Source organism: Oryctolagus cuniculus (assembly GCF_964237555.1).
Source record: "Oryctolagus cuniculus chromosome 16 unlocalized genomic scaffold, mOryCun1.1 SUPER_16_unloc_1, whole genome shotgun sequence".
In the NCBI taxonomy this organism is placed as follows: Eukaryota; Metazoa; Chordata; class Mammalia; order Lagomorpha; family Leporidae; genus Oryctolagus; species Oryctolagus cuniculus.
In genome coordinates, this window is record NW_027208201.1 from 7,087,688 (window position 1) to 7,107,801 (window position 20,114).

General features: G+C 49.4%; 1 protein-coding gene across 1 annotated transcript in view; it reads left to right on the top strand.

Moving 5' to 3' along the window:
* Nucleotides 1-2,844: 2,844 nt before the first annotated feature.
* Nucleotides 2,845-20,114, top strand: part of LOC127486884 (vomeronasal type-2 receptor 116-like) — a 112,256-nt gene continuing 94,986 nt past the window's right edge. The window contains exons 1-3 of the mRNA XM_070067629.1: nt 2,845-2,921; nt 3,389-3,450; nt 4,848-5,001. Coding sequence (XP_069923730.1) covers nt 2,845-2,921; nt 3,389-3,450; nt 4,848-5,001 — 293 coding nt within the window. The remainder of the gene's footprint in view (nt 2,922-3,388; nt 3,451-4,847; nt 5,002-20,114) is intronic.

Consider the following 20,114-nt stretch of genomic DNA (forward strand, 5'->3'; position numbering starts at 1 on the left):
TTATCTGTTCATTCACTGTTGTGCCTTGTGTGCTCAGTGTTTTACTCATTTAGGAGATGGGACAGGGATCTTCTCTTCCAGCTGATCCCTCATTGGGTTTCTTCCTGAAAGACTTTGAGGAAGTCAAAAAGTGTGCGATTGTATCTTTTGGATATTAAATAAATGCTCTTAATGTCCACCTTTTTTGTGAGCAGGAGTGGCCAATCTGTAATGTTGGGTGGCCACCGGAAAGAACCACTTACCTCTTTATAGTTTTACAGTTTCAATGGGTGATTTTTGGGAAGCCAGATCATCCTGCCCAGGCCCCGTATATTGGGGTCTGGATGGATTTTCTCATAGACGCCCCCCAACATGGCTAAAAACCAACCTAAAGAAACAGATAAGGTCATCAAAAGGAAAGAGTGTTTTGGTGGCCCAAGGGAAGGATAAGTCACCCCCTTCAGTCATTCCAAGTCTTCCAGAGGATTCAGATGTCCTAGACACTCCCCAGTTTGGAATTATGCCTATGACCATAAGTGCCCCTGACTCTTCCACTCCAATGTCCCCTGAGGGCCTCTCAACACCAGTAACTCTGAGGACCTCAGTGAGTCCTCTGTTGACAGGGTCTGGAGATGACTGGCCTCATTAGTCCTCTGCACACACAGAGTGGGATGAGGTATTATCTTTACCCAGAGCTGCCAGAGGTTCCAGTCTTCCATTTATGTCATGTTACCTCCCCATTCAGGGAGGGCAGGACCCCCTGCATTATCTATATTCCCTTATTCACTAGTGATCTGTATAATTGGCAACAGCAAAACCCTTCTTTCTCAGAAAAACCACAGGTTCTAATCTCTCCTCTTGAGAGATTGGGATAACTGCCAGCAGCTTCTTCAGACACTTTTCACCTCAGAGGAGAGATTGTATCTGGCAGGAGACCCAAAAACTGGTCTTGGGCCTCAATGGACAGCCTACCTCTGAACCCATCAGACAGGAGAACATACTTCCCCTTAGCTGCCCCACAACACATATTCCTTAAAAAGATTTTATTCTTCAGCTGCGTGAGCTAGAAGAATTGTAAACAATGGCATCAATCAAAATGACAGAGGTGAAACTTGACCGAGCTTTCAAATGTACGAATTGTCACTGATCTCTTCACTTGAAAATACTTCAGAGGCTGACCCTGTGGCATGGTAGGTTAATTCTCCACCTGTGGTGCCAGCATCCAATATGGGTGCTGGTTGGTGTCCCAGCTGATCCTCTTCCATTCCAGCTCTCTGAAAAGGCCAGGGAAAGTAGTAGAATATAGATGAAGTGCTTGGGCCCCTACACCAAAGTGGGAGACCCAGAAAAAGCTCCTGGCTCCTGACTTCTGATCAGCACAGCTTCAGCCACTGCAGCCATTTGGGGAATGAACCAGCAATGGAAGACCTTTCTCTCTGTCTCTCCCTCTTACTGTCTGTAACTCTATGTCAAAGTTAAATAAATACATAAACTATTTTTTTTAAAAGAAAATGGAGGATTGCCCAAGTCCTTGGGCCCCTGCACCCATGTGGGAGATCCTGAAAAAGCTCCTGACTCCTGGATTCAGATCAGATCAGCTCCAGCCTTTGCAATCAAATGGGAGTGAACCAATGGATGGAAGAACTTTATTTATCTCTTCCTCTCCAGTTCCCTCTGTGTAGCCCTGACTTTCAAATAAATAAATAACTCTTTAAAAAATTCCTCTAAAATTGGACAAGGCTATGGAAAATATAATCATATCAAGCAGTGAGGGTACTTGTTTAACAGAATTGCATACCATAGGGAGTTCTTACTGGATTGGATTTTTTTTTACTTTTATTGAATAAATATAAATTTCCAAAGTGTAGCTTTTGGATTACAGTGGATTTTCCCTCCCCATAACTTCTCTCCTACCCACAACCCTCTTATCTCCCAAATATTCTCCCATTCCATTCACTAAAATTCATTTTCAATTATCTTTATATGCAGAATATCAATTTAGTATATATGAAGTAAAGATTTCAACAGTTTGCACCTACACAGAAACACGAAGTATAAAGTACTGTATGAGTACTAGTTATAGCATTAAATCACAATGTACAGCACATTAAGGACAGAGATACTACATAGAGAGTAAGTGCACAGTGACTCCTGTTGTTGACTTAACAATTGACACTCCCATTTATGGCATCAGTAATCACCCTTGGCTCTTGTCATGAGTTGCCAATGATATGGAAGCTTTTTGATTTCACCAACTCCAATCTTATTTACACAAGGTCATAGTCAAAGTGGAAGTTCTCTCCTCCCTTCAGAGAAAGGTATCTCCTTCATTAATGGCCTGTTCTTTCAACAGGGATCTCACTCACGGAGATCTTTTATTTAGATGTTTGTTTGTTTGTTTGTTGTGTGTTTTTTTTTCTAAAGTGTCTTAGCTTTCCATGTAGAAATTTTCTCATGGGGCTGGGGCTGGGGCTGGCTATATTTGATTGACTGTCATGGATAGACAGACTGCCAGACTATCATTATCCCAATTGACTGAGTTCTGCTCAGCAAACCCCACCTCTCATCAGCCCATCAGGCTTTAAATACCAGAATGAAGCCAAGGCTACCATTCCTCCCTGGCAAATCGGCTGGCTCTACCTCTGCCTACCACACCTGGAGGCATTCCCAGGAGCTCACTGTCTTTGAGCTCACTCTGCCAGTGAAAGGCCACAGGAAACCTCCCCAGTGCTCAAGTTGTCTGGGGTACCAGCTATGGAGTGAACCCTCTGACTCAGGTGAAGAGAAGGAGCAGGAGCCAATGGGACATCTGCAGGAAGCAGACAATACCTGGGGTTGGCACAGACAGACCAGAGAATCTGTACCATGAGTGGCTACTGGTGCCCAAGGAGCCCCAGTGACTCCAGTCCAGAAGGGACCAGCAGCCCTGTTGGAGACAGCAGGTATGTTGGAGGAGAGTGTCTATGTGACAGATTGAGTGTGTTTGGGGGGTGAATAAGCAGAGAGAGAGAGAGAGATGCCTCGTAGGTTCCTGTCCCATGTCGGTGTGTGCTGAGGTGAGCACAGTTTCAGGGGTGGAAACATCAGCCCCCTGGGTCCAGTGATGCTCTTTTGTTCAGCCTGTGCTAAAGGATCTGTAGGTGGGACCCAGATTGCAGAACAGCAGAGCAGACTCCTTTTTAAGCTGAGTGGTTGGTATGGCCCCCAATTGATGTTGTAATATCCACATGGGCCTCGGCAGATCAGAAGTCCCCACCCTCAGGGGAGAAGAGGGATTCGGGCAGCCCCAGCGTTGGGCGTTGAATCTGGGGGACTGGGATGGGCTCAGGGCTGCAGGGCTGTAATGAGGTAGGGGCTTTGTGTAACAGGTCTCGCCGGTCTCAGCTGACTAAATCCCATTCTCCTGCAGGCCATACGGGACACAAGGCAACCTCCCCAAACGGCAGAGACTGCAGCAGGGTCCCAGGCCAGGTAAGGCATTTTCTATGCCCTCTCCTGAATCCCTCCTCTAGGAAAGGTTTCCCCTTCCAAGCCTGACTGGAACAGGAGAGGGACTGTCTCTAGGATGCCCAGGGCTGGAGCCACCTCAGCTCTGGGAGCAGCTATGCTGTCCTGGGTTTAGGAGTCCCCAAATCAGCCCCTCCACTGGGTCTCCTGAAGGACAGCTGCCTCTCCTCAACAAACTCTGTGTACCCAGAGGTATAGAAGCTACAAAGGTGTGACCATGTTCAGTCCACAGTGAAGTGTTGCCTCAAGTAACACTGAATGTAAGTCCTGGGGTCCCACCCAGCTGTTTGGGCTCAAGCACCCAGGGAATGTCCATAGGTTGAGCTTGCTGAGAGTTTCAAGATGGTGAGGTTTCTGTGCGGCCATGCAGATTCAGTTTCGGGCTAGGGTTGCAGTTTGGGCTGTCCTCTGCCCTGTGCCCTGAGAGCCTCTCCTTGACTAGCCCTACCTGCTGGGTTTTCCTCCCCAGGGCCAACAGAGTGCCAGCCCCTCTATGGTCATTTATGTCTTGGAAGCAGGAACAGAGCTGCAGGTTTGCCTGGGAGCTGAGGGCCTGGTTCTGGCCCCACAGAGACCACTGCAGCTCACGCTGGGCCATGTGGTGGTCGTGGTGGTCCCTGAGCATGTCCTGACAGCAGCAGAGGGACTCTGGTTCCCTGGCCAGGCCCGCTGGCTCCTGCTCACAGGTGCTGACCCCACCTGGGAGATCAGCATGGAAGACGGGTCTGCCGTTCCCCAGGGAGTAGCTGCTGTGTGTGTCCCTCAGGCAGACAGGGTGGCTGGTGCTCCCCACAGCCCCCAGCCATCTTTGAAATTCCCAGCCAATACAGCCCCAGGAGCTTGCTCCTCTGGCCACCCAAACACCCTCTTCCTCACCCCTCGCTACAGCTACAGAGCCGCCGCCCCTCGGGGCTCCTCCCACATGCCCAAGCCTCACTCGGAGAGGCATCCTCTGCCAGCTGAGTTCCAGTTGAGTCTCCATGGCCTGGAACCCCTGGCCTGCTCTGCCCTCAGACCTCTGCCTCCCTCTCCCTCTCCCAGCCCAGGGCCCAGAGCCCCTCCCATCAAGGCCTTCTGCAGGCCAGGCTGCAAGGGGCACAGACATGTCTTCCAACACTGATGCCCCCCACCCCCGGGAGCCCTCAGGCCCCAAACAAACTGCAGACAAGCTGACAGCAACACCATGGACACCTGCCCCTTCCAGGATTGCCCCCTCCTGACCTCACCCCCTGTTGATGAGGGGGACCTTCTGGGTGTGGGGGGCTGTGGAGAAATGCCATGTGCTCTCACATCTGCCTCATGCACTGGAGAAATAGAGGCAATGATGAATTTCAGGTGTCAATGATTTCCGGTGTCCTCAGCTGTCAATGGGATGAGAGTTTTGGTGACACCATTGTTACCCAATTCCAATTGTGAATACCAGGTCACTGTGATGACAATCAAAATAGCAGCACTGTCAGTTCTTACACATCTTGCATTTATTGAAGGTGAATTTGGACAGTTTGGGATTGTCAGGTTAATCTGGGGCCTGTAACTCTTGTGAAAACTGTGTTCATACCTGGTGTGTTACATGAACTGAAGTTTCTTTTTTTATTTTTAATTTTTTATTTTTTTAACTTTTATTTAATGAATATAGATTTCCAAAGTACAGCTTATGGACTACATTGGCATCCCCCACCCCCCACCCCCGATGACTTCCTTCCCACCCGCAACCCTCCCCTTTCCCGCTCTCTCTCCCCTTCCATTCATATCAAGATTCATTTTCATTTTTCTATATATACAGATCAGTTTAGTATACATTAAGTAAAGATTTCAACAGTTCACACCCACATAGAAACACAAAGTTAAATATACTGTTTGAGTACTCATTAAAGCATTAAATCTCAATGTACAGCACATTAAGGACAGAGATCCTACATGAGGAGTAAGTGCACAGTGACTCCTGTTGTTGACTTTACAAATTGACTCTCCTGTTTATGGTATCAGTAATCTCCCTATGCTCCAGTCATGATGAACTGAAGTTTCTTGTGGAGTCCTTCTGCATGTGTGAAACACACCCTGGATTTAGAATTCAGAAGGAAGGACTTTGATCTGGATTATGTTTGATCTGGATTATGGGGCTCAATCCTTGGATTTCTTGGATTGAATAAAACTACAAATAATCATTTCCATGTGTTTTGTATTTATTTTTTCTCTCTTAGAAATGCAGATCACAGAGAGAGAAGGAGAGACAGAGAAAGAGGGAGATTTCACATACATGAATCACTTCCTAAATGGCTGCAATATTTAGAGGCTGGACCAGACTGAAGCCAGGAACCTGGAGTTTCATTTGGATCTCCCACAGAGGTGGCGGGGACATAAGCACCTGGGTGTTCTTCCACTGTCTTCCCAGGGGTGTTTGCAGGAAGCTAGATCAGAAGTGCAGCAACCTGTGCTCTGAGGACACTCAGCTGGAATGCTGCAGCCATGTGGGTGGCAATGTACGCTGGGCCACCACACTGGCCCTCATGGATTTTGGTTCTTGTGTTCACTGTCACAATTTTCAAGGCATATTTTAGCAGTGCCAATGAGCAAGTCTGCAGGATGCCATCTCTACATTGAAAGGACTTAGAGGGCCTCAACCTGGACGCAAGGGTCCAAGCACTGGGGCCATCTTTTGTTGCTTTCCCAGGTGCATTAGCAGGAAGCTGGATGGGAAATGGAGCATTCAGAATGCAAACCTCTGCTCCAATGTGTGATGCTGGCATTGCACAAGGGCTGTTTAACAAGCTCTGACATGATGCTGGCTACAAATGTGTAGTATTTTCATACATGTGAGCAGTGCACAATGACCCAAACCTGCTAACCAGTATATCCATCACCAAAAATATTTATCCATTATGGGGCTGGCACTGTGGTGCAGTGTGTTAAATCCCTGGACTGCAGCACTGCACCCCATTGGGTGCCGATTTAAGTCCCAGCTGCTCCACTTCACTCCAGCTCTCTGCTATGGCCTAAGAAAGCAGTGGAGAATGGCCCAACTGCTTTTGCCCTTGCACCCATTGAGTGACCTGGAGGCAGCTCCTGGCTCCTGGCTTTGGATTAGCTCAACTCTGGCCAAGGTGGCCATTTGGGGAATGAACCAGCAGATGGTAGACCTTTCTGTGTCTGTGTCTCCCTCTCTCTGTAACTCTTTTAAATTAAATAAAATAAATCCTTAAAAACAATAGGTATATTTTTGGTCATTTTAACCCACAAACGTATGAGATGTTTTAAAGATGTTCATGGAAAATATGATTTATAAAGAAAACCAGCCTTTCAACATTTTTACCCATCGTATTTTAAATCCATTCTTCACTCACATTTTAAAGACCTTTGCAGAGAAATTGTCAATTAAAAATAACAAATAGGGACAAGTCTTTGGTGCTGCAGTTAAGAAGCCACTGTGACATGGACAGTGCTGTGGCATAGTGGGTAAATTCACTGCCTGCACTGCTGGCATCACATATGGGTACCAGTTCAAGTCCTGGAGGCTAACCTTCTGGTGCAGCTGTCTGCTATGGCCTGGGAATGCAGCACATGGTGGCCTCAGTTCTTGAGCCTATAAACTCCTGTGAGAGACCTGGAGGAAGCACATGCCATTGGGGAGTGAACCAGCAGATGGACGATCTCTCTCTCTCTCTCTCTCTCTCTCTCTCTCTCTTTCTCTCTCTCTCTGGCAAACTATGTGTGTCTACCTCTCTATTTAATTCTGTCTGTCAAATAAATAAAATAAACCTTTAAAACAATAGGTATCATCTTTTGGTCATCTTATCCCAAAAATGTATGAGATGTATTCAAAATGTTCATGGAAAACAAGAAAAAACTATCCTTTCAACATTTTTACCCGAATCATGGATTTTTCAATCCATTCTTCACACACGTTTTTAAGGACCTTGGCACAGTAATTGTCATTAACTTTAGAAATAAGGACAAGTCTTTGGTGCTGTAGTTTAGAAGCCACTGTGATGGTGCCAGTGCTGTGGTGTAGCCGGTAAAGACACCACCTACAGTGCTGGCATCCCAAACGGGCACTGGTTCAAGTCCTGGCTGCTCCATTTCTGATCCAACTCTCTGCTATGGCCTGGAAAAGCAGTAGAAGATGACCCAAGCCCTTGGGCCCTTGCACCCATGTAGGAGACCTGGAAGAATCTTCAGGCTCCTGGCTTCAGATCTGCCCAGCACCTGCCATTGCAGCCATTTGTGGAGGGAACCGACAGAAGGAAGATCTCTCTCTCTCTCTGCCTCTCTGTTACTGTGTCTATAAATAAAATAAATAAATATTTTTTTAAGATTTCTTTATTTTTACTTGAAAGTCAGAGTTACACAGAGAGAGGAGAGGCAGAGAGAGAGAGAGAGAGAGAGAGAGAGAGAGAGAGGTCTTCCATCAGATGGTTCACTCCCCAGTTAGCCACAATGGCCGGAACTGTGCCGATGCGAAGCCAGGAGCCAGGAGCTTCTTCCAGGCTTCCCATGTGGGTGCAGGGGCCCAAGGACTTGGGCCATCTTCTACTGCTATCCCAGGCCATAGCAGAGAGCTGGATCAGAAGTGGAGCAGCTGGGATTAGAACTGGCACCTATATAGGATGCTGGTGTTTCAGGCCAGGGTGTTAACCCACTGTGCCACAGCACCAGCCCCTAAATAAATATTTTTTTTAAAAAAATAAGCCACTTTGAATGTCTGTATCCAATATAGAAGGCCTGAGGTCTGGTACCAGCTCTGCTCCCAATTCCAGCTTCCTGCTGATGCGACCTTCAGAGATGAAAGTGGTAGCTGCATGGTTAGGTGCATGCCATGCCTGTGTGAGAGCTGCATTGGGTTACAGGCTTTGGAGTTGGTCCACACCCTGGTATGCTTGTTGTGGCCATCTCTCTTCCTGTTGCTCCCCCCCATCCCTCTCATCATTTCTCTTTCAAATACATTTTTAAAAATAATGAGGGGCCAGCACTGTGGCGCAGAAGGGTTAACACCCTGGCTTCAAGCCACGGCATCCCATATGAGCTCTGGTTCGAGTCCCAGCTGCTGTGCTTCCAATCCAGCTCTCTGCTATGGCCTGGGAAAGCAGTAGAAGATGGCCCAAGTCCTTGGGGCCCTGCAACCACATGGGAGACCCAAAGGAAGCTCCTGGCTCCTGGCTTCGGATCGGCGCAGCTCTGGAAATTGTGGCCTATTGGGGAGTGAAACATCTGAGGGAAGACCTCTCTCTCTCTCTCTGCCTCTCCACTCTCTGTAACTATGACTTTAAATACATAAATAAATCTTCAAAACATGAGTAGAAATATACATACAGGAAATAAGAATAAAATGCAAACATAACCACATCTATATTTTAACAATTACAATTTCATCATGGTTATAAAAATACAGAATATTCACAAAGTTAATCCTTCATGAATGAATACGCAAAGTCTCAAGAAAAGGAAACATCATATTATTCAATCCTTATATGATGGGTAGTGGGGGGTTGAACAATGTACAGAGATGATGTCTTTAGGAGCCTTATTTATTTACTTATTAATTGAAAAAAATCATATTTACAGGGAGAGACAGAGAGAGCAAGCACAATCTTCCATCTGCTGGTTCAATCCTCCAATGGCCTCAATGGCCGGGGCTTGGCCAGGCTGATGTCAGAAGCCTCAAACTCCATCCTGGTCTCCCACAGGGAAGGTGTAGGCTCAGGTACTTGGGACATTACTTGCTGCCTTCCAGGGCCAGTAGCAGAAACCTAGATGGAAAGTAGAGTAGCTGGGACTCAAGCCAGCACTCCAATAGAGAGTTGCAGTTTCACAAGTTGCAGCTTAGTGCACAGGGCCACATTGCTGGCCTTGTCTTTTCATTCCAAATAAAATGAACCATACTTTTCTTTTTAATTTTTATTCATCTGAGAGATAGAATTGCAGACACAGAAAGACAGACAGACTGCTAAAAAGTTGATTTTCAAAAAGAATCTTGCAAAGAATGTTACTCATAATTTGTAGGAACTCCTCATAGAAGTAGAGATAAACGCATCACATTATGTCACTACCTTCCAGAGCCATTAGCAGAAACCTAGATGGGAAGTAGAGTAGCTAGGATTTGAGCCAGCACTCCAATAGATAGTTTCAGTGTCACAAGTTGCAGCTTAGTGTGCAGGGTCACAATGCTGGCCTTGTCTTTACATTCCAAATGAAAGGAACCCTACTTTTTTTTTTTTTACAGATTTATTCATCTGAGAGGTAGAATTGCAGACAGAGAGAGAGAGAGATAGACAGACTTAAAGGTCTTCCATCTGCTGGACAACTCGCCAGGTAGCCACAACAGCCAGAGCTGAGCCAATCCGAAGCCAGAAGATTCTTCCAGGTCTTCCATGGAGATGCAGGAGCCCGAGCACTAGGGCCATCTTCCACTGTTTTCCCATGTGATGAGCAGAGAGCTAGATTGGAAGTGGAGCAGCCAGGACATGAACTGGCACCCATGTGGGATGCCGGCACCACAGGTGGAGGCTTAGCCAACTATGCCACCATGCTGTCCCCAGGAACCCTACTCTTGACCCAGCGTCTGGATTGTATCATGCCACAATTCCATAGTCAATTTCTCTGATATGTGACTGTTCTCTGAATCACTGAGTACATGAGCCCGATGCTTAGGAGGAAGAAGAGGCTGACATTTTATGCACACTCATGGAAAAGTGTGCCCCCATCTTATTTGGTCATGGCCCATGCCAGACTCCAGCTGCACACAACTATTTCTAGTTGGACTCTAGACTTCCTGTTTATGCAGCTTCCTCCTTTTAGGTTCTGATTTGTTCCCAAGTTTTGTGGAAAGCATGGGTCATGTTGAAATCTCATGCATTAGTTTCTTTTGACAATTTTCTTGTTTGCAGAACTGGATGTTCTAGCAGATGATATTGGCACATTCCTGGGAGTGATTTAATAATTCCAGAAAGGAGGGACATGTTTATCTGGGTTTCTTTAAGAAGATTTATTTTTTAATTTTTTAAAGGCAGAATAACACAGAGAGGTGTAGGAGGAATATAGAGGGAAAGAATGAGGAAGGAGGAGAGGGAATGAGAGAGATAGAGAACGAGAGGTCTCCCATCCATTGGTTCACTCCCAAAGAGGCCACAACAGCTGGGGCTGGGCAAGACTGAAGCCAAGAGCTAGGAGTTTCACCTGGGTTTCCCACATGTGTGCAAATAAAAGGAACCCTGCTTTTTTTTTATAAAGATTTATCCAGCTGAGAGGCAGTATTACAGAGAGAGAGACTGACAGATTTAAAGGTCTTCCATCTACTGGTTCACTCCCCCAGCACTTGGGCTGTCTTCTGCTGTTTTCCCAGGTGCATTAGCAGGGAATCTAGAAGAAGTGGATCAGCCAGTTCTTGAATCAGTGCCCATATGGACTGCCAGTGTCTCAGGCAGAGGCTACACCCAAACACCAGCCCCAGAAGGAATATGTTGACCACTTGATCCGCTAATCTCGGTGCTTTCTGGTGAGTTGGAAGACTTGCTCTCTTATCCAGAAAATATTTCATAGTAGTGATATTCACTTTCAGCTATACCATATTATTCCTTCCATGAAATAATTGCTTAGGAATGTTTACACTGCTAAAAAGTTGATTTTCAAAAAGAATCTTGCAAAAAATGTTACTCATAATTTGTAGGAACTCCTCAGAGAAGTAGAGATAAATACATCACATTATGTGAGTTTCTGATTAGAACTGCTACCTAATTGTCCAAACAGACCTCCTTGGGTTGTCCTTAAAGGAAAGAGTTTTTTTGGGGAAAAAAGCTTTCCTTATTCATTTTTTATTTATTTGAGAGAGATCAAGATCCCACTTGCTGTTTCATCCCCCAAATGCATGCCATCATGGGGTTGGGCTAGGCCAGATCAAGCGCTGTGAACTCAGGCCTGGTCTACTGCCTAGGTGGCAGGGACCCACCTACTTGAGCCGACACCTGCTGCTTCCCAAGGTACAAGGACAGGGAGTAGAGCCTGAACTTGAACTCAGTTACTCCAGTATTGGAGTGTGCATATTAAGCATGCTCCACAACATCCAGCCCAGAAAAGACTGTAAAAGGGCAAATTCATGCCATTGAGAAATCCTGAGGGAGTATGAAGATGACCTTAAGTGAACTTATGTGGGAGTTGTGGACATCTTTTTGGGATTAGGTACCTGAGGGTGTGGGCCAGATGGTAGAAGGGTGGGTGTGAGCTTCTCTGTCTTTTTTGTTTGTTTGTTTCAAGATTTAACTATTGGGGCTGACACTGTAGGGTAGTGCGCTAAGCCTCCACCTGCAAGGTCGGCATCCCATATGGGTGCCGGTTCGAGTCCCGGCTGCTCCTATTCTGATCCAGCTCTCTGCTATGGTCTGGGAAATTACAGGAAGATGGCCCAAGTACTTGGGTCTCTGCTCATGCGGGAGGCCAAGAAGAGGCTTCTGGCTCTTAGTTTCAGATCAGCCCAGCTCCATATGTTGAGGCAATTTGGAGAGTGTGCCACTGGAAAGAGGAAAAATCTTTCTCTCTATCTCTCCCACACGCTGGATGTAACCTCACAAATAAATACATCAATCTAATTACAGAGAAATGGAGACAAAGAGAGAAAAAGAGATCAACCATCTGCAGGGTCATGTCCAAAGAGATGAAATGGCCCAGGCTGAAGCCAGAAACCAGGAAGTCCATCTGGGTCTCCTTCATGGGTGCAGGGGCCCAAGGACTTGGGCTATCCTGTGCTGTTTTCTGAGGCACAGTAGCAGGGAGCTGCACAAGAGGTGGAACAGCCGGGACTAAAACCGGTGCCTATATGGAATGCCTGCACCACAGCCAGCAACATCATCTGTTGCACCAAAATTCCATCCACGAACTTCTAACTCATGGAGGTGGACACCACTACCTTGAGAATGTCCCTCCCTGTGTGTTCACTGTGACTTTGTCAAAAGGTGACATCTTCCAGCCAACAATTTGCCTTTTCAAATGTCTGCTTGGGAAAGAAAATAAATACAACACACACACAACTCATTTTTCTGCTTAATTCAAGACAAAGAATCCAAGTAGCATGATTAGAAACAAAGAAATCATGTAGTGAATATGTGAATAAATTTGTCCTTTTTTTTCACAGGCAGAGAGGAGAGACAGAGAAAGAGACAGAGAGAAAGGTGTACCTTTTTCCATTGCTTCACCCTTCAATGGCTTCTGCAGCAGGCACGCTACGGCCGGTACATCTGGCTGATCTGAAGCCAGGAGCCACATGCTTGTCCTGGTCTACCATTCGAGTGCAGGGCCCAAGGACTTGGGCCATCCTCCACTGCCTTTCTGAGACACAGCAGAGAGCATGACAGGAAGAGGAGCAACCAGGATGAGAACCCGAGGTGCCAGTGACACAGGCAGAGGATTAGCCTATAGAATGGAGTGCTGGCCTCTCCTTTTTCTGAATTCTAAAGGCAGAGTATATACCACAAAGAGTATGAATCTCCATATACCATTTGAATACCAAGGAGTAGGGATACATTTCATGAGTTACAAACAAGAGAATGATTGTATATGGGCAAACTGTCTCATGTAGCGGAACATTTCCTGCCATTGGAAAGTGGAGCAGCAGATGGAAGATCACACACTCTCTCTCTCTCCCTACTCTCTCTCCTTCTCCTCCCCCTACTCTCTCTCTCTGCACCTACCTCTCTCTATGTCTGTCAAATAAATAAAATCACTCTTTACAAACAATAGGTATCATTTTTTGGTCATCTGCAAGGTGCCTTTTAAAATGTATGCTTGGGAAAGAAAATAAATAGAACACACACAACTCATTTTTAAATCTTTAAAAAAAAAAAAAGGCATCCCACCTGGCTCCTGGCTTCGGTTCAGCACATTACCAGCCCTAGCAGCCATCTGGGGAAGCGAACCAAAGGAGGGAGGACTTTTCTATTTGTGTCTCTCTGTCTCTGTCTGTCTACTCTCTCTCTCTCTCTCTCTCTCTCTCTCTGTGTGTGTGTGTGTGTGTGTCTATAAATCTATCTGTCAAATAAATAAACAAACTCCTCCGGGGGCCGGTGCTGTGGCATAGCGTGCAAAGCCGCCGCCTGCAGTGCCGGCTCCCATATGGGCGCCGGTTTGAGTCCTGGCAGCTCCATTCTGATGCAGCTCTCTGCCATGGCCAGGGCAGGGAATGCAGTACAGGACGGCCCAAATGCTTGGGCCCTGGCATCCCTGTGCGAGACCCAGGAAGGCTCCTGCCATTGGGGAGTAGACCAGCAGATGGAAGATTTTCTATCTCTCTCTCTCTGTCCCTCTCACCCTCTCTCACCCTCTCTCCCTCCCCCTCACTCTCTTTCTCTCTCTGCACCTACCTCTCTCTATGTCTGTCAAAGAAATAAAATCACTCTTTACAAACAAGAGGTATCCTTTTTTGGTCATCTGCAAGGTGCCTTTTGAAATGCATGCTTGGGATAGAAAAGAAATAGAACACACACACAACTCATTTTTCTGTTGTATTCCAGCCAAAGTATCCAAGTAGCATCATGAGAAACTAAGGCATCACACGTTGTGACTCTCTCCCCTTTTTCTGAATGCTCAACCCAGGGTGTAGATCACAAAGAGAGCACATCTCCATAGAACATTTGCATACCAAAATGTGTTGATAGGATTCACAAGAGTTACAAACACGAGAATGATTGTCTATGGGCAAACTGTCTCATGGAGCGGAACATGTTCCAAGGACTGCGTAAGTCTCAGTTCTTGATGGTGGCTTTTCCACAGAGACAATGGCAGCGCACAAAATTCTCATCCAGATACAGCAGAGGAGACAATCCTCCCAGCGGGTCACAGTTGGTGAGTTCTCTCACTGTGGAGTGAACTTGGAGTCTCTTCTTTCAGCCACTAACAAGGCAAGTGCTAGGAGCCTTTCCACCATCTTCCCCAGCCAGCACAACGGGAGGGTCGCTGGCAGCATTCCACCCCCACCCTCTCCCCCACCCCCACTCCAGCGAATCCGGAGCTCCACTTCTCCTCCAAGCATCTCCAGCTGGTGACAGTCTGGCGAGAGCCCACGGCATTTCTCCACAGCCCCCCACACCCAGAGTGTCCCCCTCGTTCAGCGGGGCGTGAGGTCAGGGAGGCGGCAATCCCAGAAGGGGCAGGTGTCCATGGTCTTGCTGTCAGCTTGTCTGCAGTTTGTGTGGGGCCTGAGGGCTCCCGGGGGTGGGGGGCATCAGTGTTGGAAGAGACGTCTGCGCGCCTTGCAGCCTGGCCTGGGGCGGGCCTTGATGGGAGGGGCTCTGGGCCCTGGGCTGGGAGAGGGAGAGGGAGGCAGAGGTCTGAGGGCAGAGCAGGCCAGGGGTTCCAGGCCATGGAGACTCAACTGGAACTCAGCTGGCAGAGGATGCCTCTCCGGGTGAGGCTTGGGCATGTGGGAGGAGCCCCGAGGGGCGGCGGCTCTGTAGCTGTAGCGAGGGGTGAGGAAGAGGGTGTTTGGGTGGCCAGAGGAGCGGGCTCCTGGCGCTGCATTGGCTGGGCGTGCCGACGGTGGCTGGGGGCCGTGGGGAGCACCAGCCGCCCTGTCTGCTCCCTGGGGAACGGCAGACCCGTCTTCCATGCTGATCTCCCAGGTGGGGTCAGCACCTGTGAGCAGGAGCCAGCGGGCCTGGGCAGGGAACCAGAGCCCCTCTGCTGCTGTCAGGACGTGCTCAGGGACCACCACGACCACCACATGGCCCAGCGTGAGCTGCAGGGCTGTCTGTGGGGCCAGCACCAGGCCCTCAGCTCCCAGGCGAAGCTGCAGCTCTGTTCCCGCTTCCAAGACCACCACGATCATCTGGGCGCTGGCACTCTGCGGGCCCTGGGGAGGAAAAGCCAGCAGTTAGGGCTTGTCGTGCAGTGGCTGGCAGGGCACAGGCCAGGGCACAGCCCCAACTGCAAACCCAGCCCCCAATCCAGCCCTGCATGGCCACCCAGAAACCTCACCGTCCTGACACCCTCAGCGAGCTCAACCAATGGACTTTCCCTACACCTTGGATCCCAACAAGTCACGTGGACCCCAAAACTTACCCTCGAGCTTCCACGGGGCACCGCTACAGCATGGCATGGACACGGCCGCCATTCCTGGGCAGCTTCTGCACCTAGGGGAACACGGAGTGTGTTGAGGGGAGGCGGCTGTCCCGCAGGAGTCCCAGTGGAGGGGCATAGTTGCTCCCAGCGCGGAGGTGGCTGCAGGCCTGGGCATCCTAGAGAAAGTCCCTCCCCCGTTCCAGTCAGCCTTGGAAGGGGGAGCCTTTCCTAGTGGGGGCAGTCAGGTGAGAGCATAGAAAATGCCTTACCTGGCCTGGGACCCTGCTGCAGTCTCTGCCGTTTGGGGAGGTTGCCTTGTGTCCCGTGTGGCCTGCAGGAGAATGGGACTCGGTCAGCTGAGACCAGCGAGACCTGTTACACAAAGCCCCTAACTCATTGCAGCCCTGCAGCCCTGAGCCCATCCCAGTCCCCCACATTCAATGCCCAACGCTGGGGCTGCCCGAATCCCCCTTCTCCCCTGAGGGTGGGCACTTCTGATCTGCCAAGGCCCATGTGGATATTACAACATCAATTGGGGGCCATACCAACCACTCAGCTTAAAAAGGAGTCTGCTCTGCTGTTCTGCAATCAGGCTCCCACCTGCAGATCCTTTAGCACAGGCTGAACAAAAGAGCATCACTGGACCCAGGGGGCTGATGTTCCCACCCCTGAAACTGTGCTCACCTCAGCACACACCGACATGGGACAGGAACCTACGAGGCATCTCTCTCTCTCTCTCTCTCTCTCTCTCTCTCTCACACACACACACACACACACACACACTCAATCTGTCACCTAGACACTCTCCTCCAACATACCTGCTGTCTCCAACAGGGCCGCTGGTCCCTTCCTGGCAGGAGTCACTGGGACTCCTTGGGCGCTGGCAGCCACTCATGGTACAGATTCTCTGGTCTGTCTGTGCCAACCCCAGGCGATGTCTGCTTCCTGCAGATCTCCCGTTGGCTCCTGCTCTTTCTCTTCACCTGAGGCAGAGGGATCAGCCCCCCAGCTGGTACCCCAGGCAACTTGAGTGCTAGGGAGATGTTCCTGCGGCCTCACACGGGCAGAGCAGAGTGAGCTGGGACAGAGGGAGCTCCTGGGAATGCATCCAGGTGTGGGAGGCAGAGGTGGAGCCAGGGAGGAATGGTAGCCTTGGCTTCCTCCTGGTATTTCAAGCCTGCTGGGCTGGTGAGGGGCGGGGCTTGCTGAGTGGAACCCAGTCAATCGGGATAATGATAGGCTGGCAGTCTGTCTATCCAGGACAGTCAAAATCCAATAGAACCCTCCCTGATGAAAATCCCATCCAGGAAGAACTGCCTATGGGATGCAGTTCTGGTCAACAGGTCCTCTCACTCCTTGATGTGGTTATCTTTTCCCATGAGGCTTGTGTGATTTTACAGGAATGGATTTTTTAAAAGAACACTTTTATTTATTTTTATTGTATTTATGTTTTTGAAAGTCGGAGTTCCACAGAGGGAGCTGGAGAGGCAGAGACGGAGAAAAGTCTTCCATGCACCGGTTCGCTCCCCAGTGAATTGCAAAGCCATAGCTGTGCCGATCCGAAGCCAGTAGCCAAGAACTTCGACTGGGTCTCCCCGTGGGTACACAGGCCCTAGGACTTGGGCCAGGCTCTCTGGCCTTCCCAGGCTCTAGCAAAGAGCTGGATCAGCAGTGGAGCAGCCAGGACTCAAACCAGCTTCCCCCTGGGATGCTGACACGGCAGGCGGTGGCTTGACCTGCTACACCACAGCCCCGGCCCCAGGATGGAATGGTTGAGATCAGTCTTTTCCCATCTTTACTACTGGTTTCCTTCCTTCTGTATTGATTGAGAAAGGCGGAGGGACAGTGTGAAAGGGAGACCCAAAGAGCCATCTTGCATCCACTGGCTCTTCCCACTGCTTTTCCAGGCGCATCAGGGAGCAGGATTGCAAGGGCAGCAGCCAGGACTCCAACCTGTGCCTCTATGGGATGTGGGCATTTCCACAGGTGGCTTCCTCCCCTGGGCCACAACAGCAGCACAGTTTCTCCTGTAGCCTAGTAAAACCGATGCCCTATGCAAATTGGTGTGTCTGCAAACTTGCTATTGTTTTCCAGAGAGAAAATATGTTTCCCACCCAGATTTTTCCCTTGGCCTGTGGCTTCACCGCTGATGGGATTGTGACCGGGGAAAGTGACTGCATTTATCCCGGGAGCTGTGGAGTTCCTGATGAGTTGGTTGTGTACTGTCTTCCTCTCGAAAGATGAGCCAGACGGCAGAGCTGCAGCAGCATTGTCCAAGGATCCACAGGCTGTGTGCGCATCCCGCACTGAGGGCAGCCAGGCAAACCTTGTGAGCATGGGAGAGAGAACCTGTGTCCTTCCATTCTGCAAGCCAGCCCTCCCTGGTGAGTAGAGAATGATTGTGACTCCCCAGTGTCCACTGGTATACTTCTGCCTTCACTCACATTTCTCTCCATAACTGACAGGATGTTTTCCTTCAGATTCAGTGATCTATTTGGAAGGCTGGGTTACAGATGGGGTGGGGGGAGGGCTGGGGAGAAGCCCTCCCCCTGCTGGTTCACCCAAACATGGCCACAACCTCAAACAGTATTATCTCATGGGTCTTCACTCCATGGTGTCGAGGGACAGGCAATGTCATCTACTCTTTGTCATGTGAACTTTCTTGGGGTCATAGACCAGATTGTGCTGACACATTTCTTAATTGATTTCAAAGAAAGAGTTGCTGAGAGCAATTGGAAGAGCAAGCGTGACACCATCTTCCACCTCCCCTTCTTTCCTTCACTCTCTGTGACTCTGCTCTCCAAGAAGAGCAAACCCTGCAACACACAGCTTTGCTTTCTCATCCCCACAAACTGCCCGTGGTCCCCGTGCACCTGGCTCCAACCTTCTGGATGACAGTGGTGCCCAGTGGGAGGCAGCCTCACCCAGAAGAAGGGGAGGTGGAGGCAGCTGGGACCCCATCCACCGCTGGCGGGCTGCGTCTTCCACCTCACCTCGCTCTGCTTTGCCCACCATTGCAGCAATCTGGCGAGTGAACCAGCAGATGGAAGACCTACCACTTTGGAACTCTACATTTAAGATAAAAGAAATACATCTTTAAAAAAAAAAAAAAGGCGTCCCACCTGGCTCCTGGCTTCGGTTCGGCACATTACCAGCCCTAGCAGCCATCTGGGAAGTGAACCAAAGGAGGGAGGACTTTTCTATTTGTCTCTCTCTGTCTCTGTCTGTCTACTCTCTCTCTCTCTCTCTCTCTGTGTGTGTGTGTGTGTGTGTGTGTCTATAAATCTATCTGTCAAATAAATAAACAAACTCCTCCGGGGGCCGGTGCTGTGGCATAGCGTGCAAAGCTGCCGCCTGCAGTGCCGGCTCCCATATGGGCGCCGGTTTGAGTCCTGGCAGCTCCATTCTGATGCAGCTCTCTGCCATGGCCAGGGCAGGGAATGCAGTACAGGATGGCCCAAATGCTTGGGCCCTGGCATCCTTGTGCGAGACCCAGGAAGGCTCCTGCCATTGGGGAGTAGACCAGCAGATGGAAGATTTTCTATCTCTCTCTCTCTGTCCCTCTCACCCTCTCTCACCCTCTCTCCCTCCCCCTCACTCTCTTTCTCTCTCTGCACCTACCTCTCTCTATGTCTGTCAAAGAAATAAAATCACTCTTTACAAACAAGAGGTATCCTTTTTTGGTCATCTGCAAGGTGCCTTTTGAAATGTATGCTTGGGATAGAAAAGAAATAGAACACACACACAACTCATTTTTCTGTTGTATTCCAGCCAAAGTATCCAAGTAGCATCCTGAGAAACTAAGGCATCACACGTTGTGACTCTCTCCCCTTTTTCTGAATGCTCAACCCAGGGTGTAGATCACAAAGAGAGCACATCTCCATAGAACATTTGCATACCAAAATGTGTTGATAGGATTCACAAGAGTTACAAACACGAGAATGATTGTCTATGGGCAAACTGTCTCATGGAGCGGAACATGTTCCAAGGACTGCGTAAGTCTCAGTTCTTGATGGTGGCTTTTCCACAGAGACAATGGCAGCACACAAAATTCTCATCCAGATACAGCAGAGGAGACAATCCTCCCAGCGGGTCACAGTTGGTGAGTTCTCTCACTGTGGAGTGAACTTGGAGTCTCTTCTTTCAGCCACTAACAAGGCAAGTGCTAGGAGCCTTTCCACCATCTTCCCCAGCCAGCACAACGGGAGGGTCGCTGGCAGCATTCCACCCCCACCCTCTCCCCCACCCCCACTCCAGCGAATCCGGAGCTCCACTTCTCCTCCAAGCATCTCCAGCTGGTGACAGTCTGGCGAGAGCCCACGGCATTTCTCCACAGCCCCCCACACCCACAGTGTCCCCCTCGTTCAGCGGGGCGTGAGGTCAGGGAGGCGGCAATCCCAGAAGGGGCAGGTGTCCATGGTGTTGCTGTCAGCTTGTCTGCAGTTTGTGTGGGGCCTGAGGGCTCCCGGGGGTGGGGGGCATCAGTGTTGGAAGAGACGTCTGCGCGCCTTGCAGCCTGGCCTGGGGCGGGCCTTGATGGGAGGGGCTCTGGGCCCTGGGCTGGGAGAGGGAGAGGGAGGCAGAGGTCT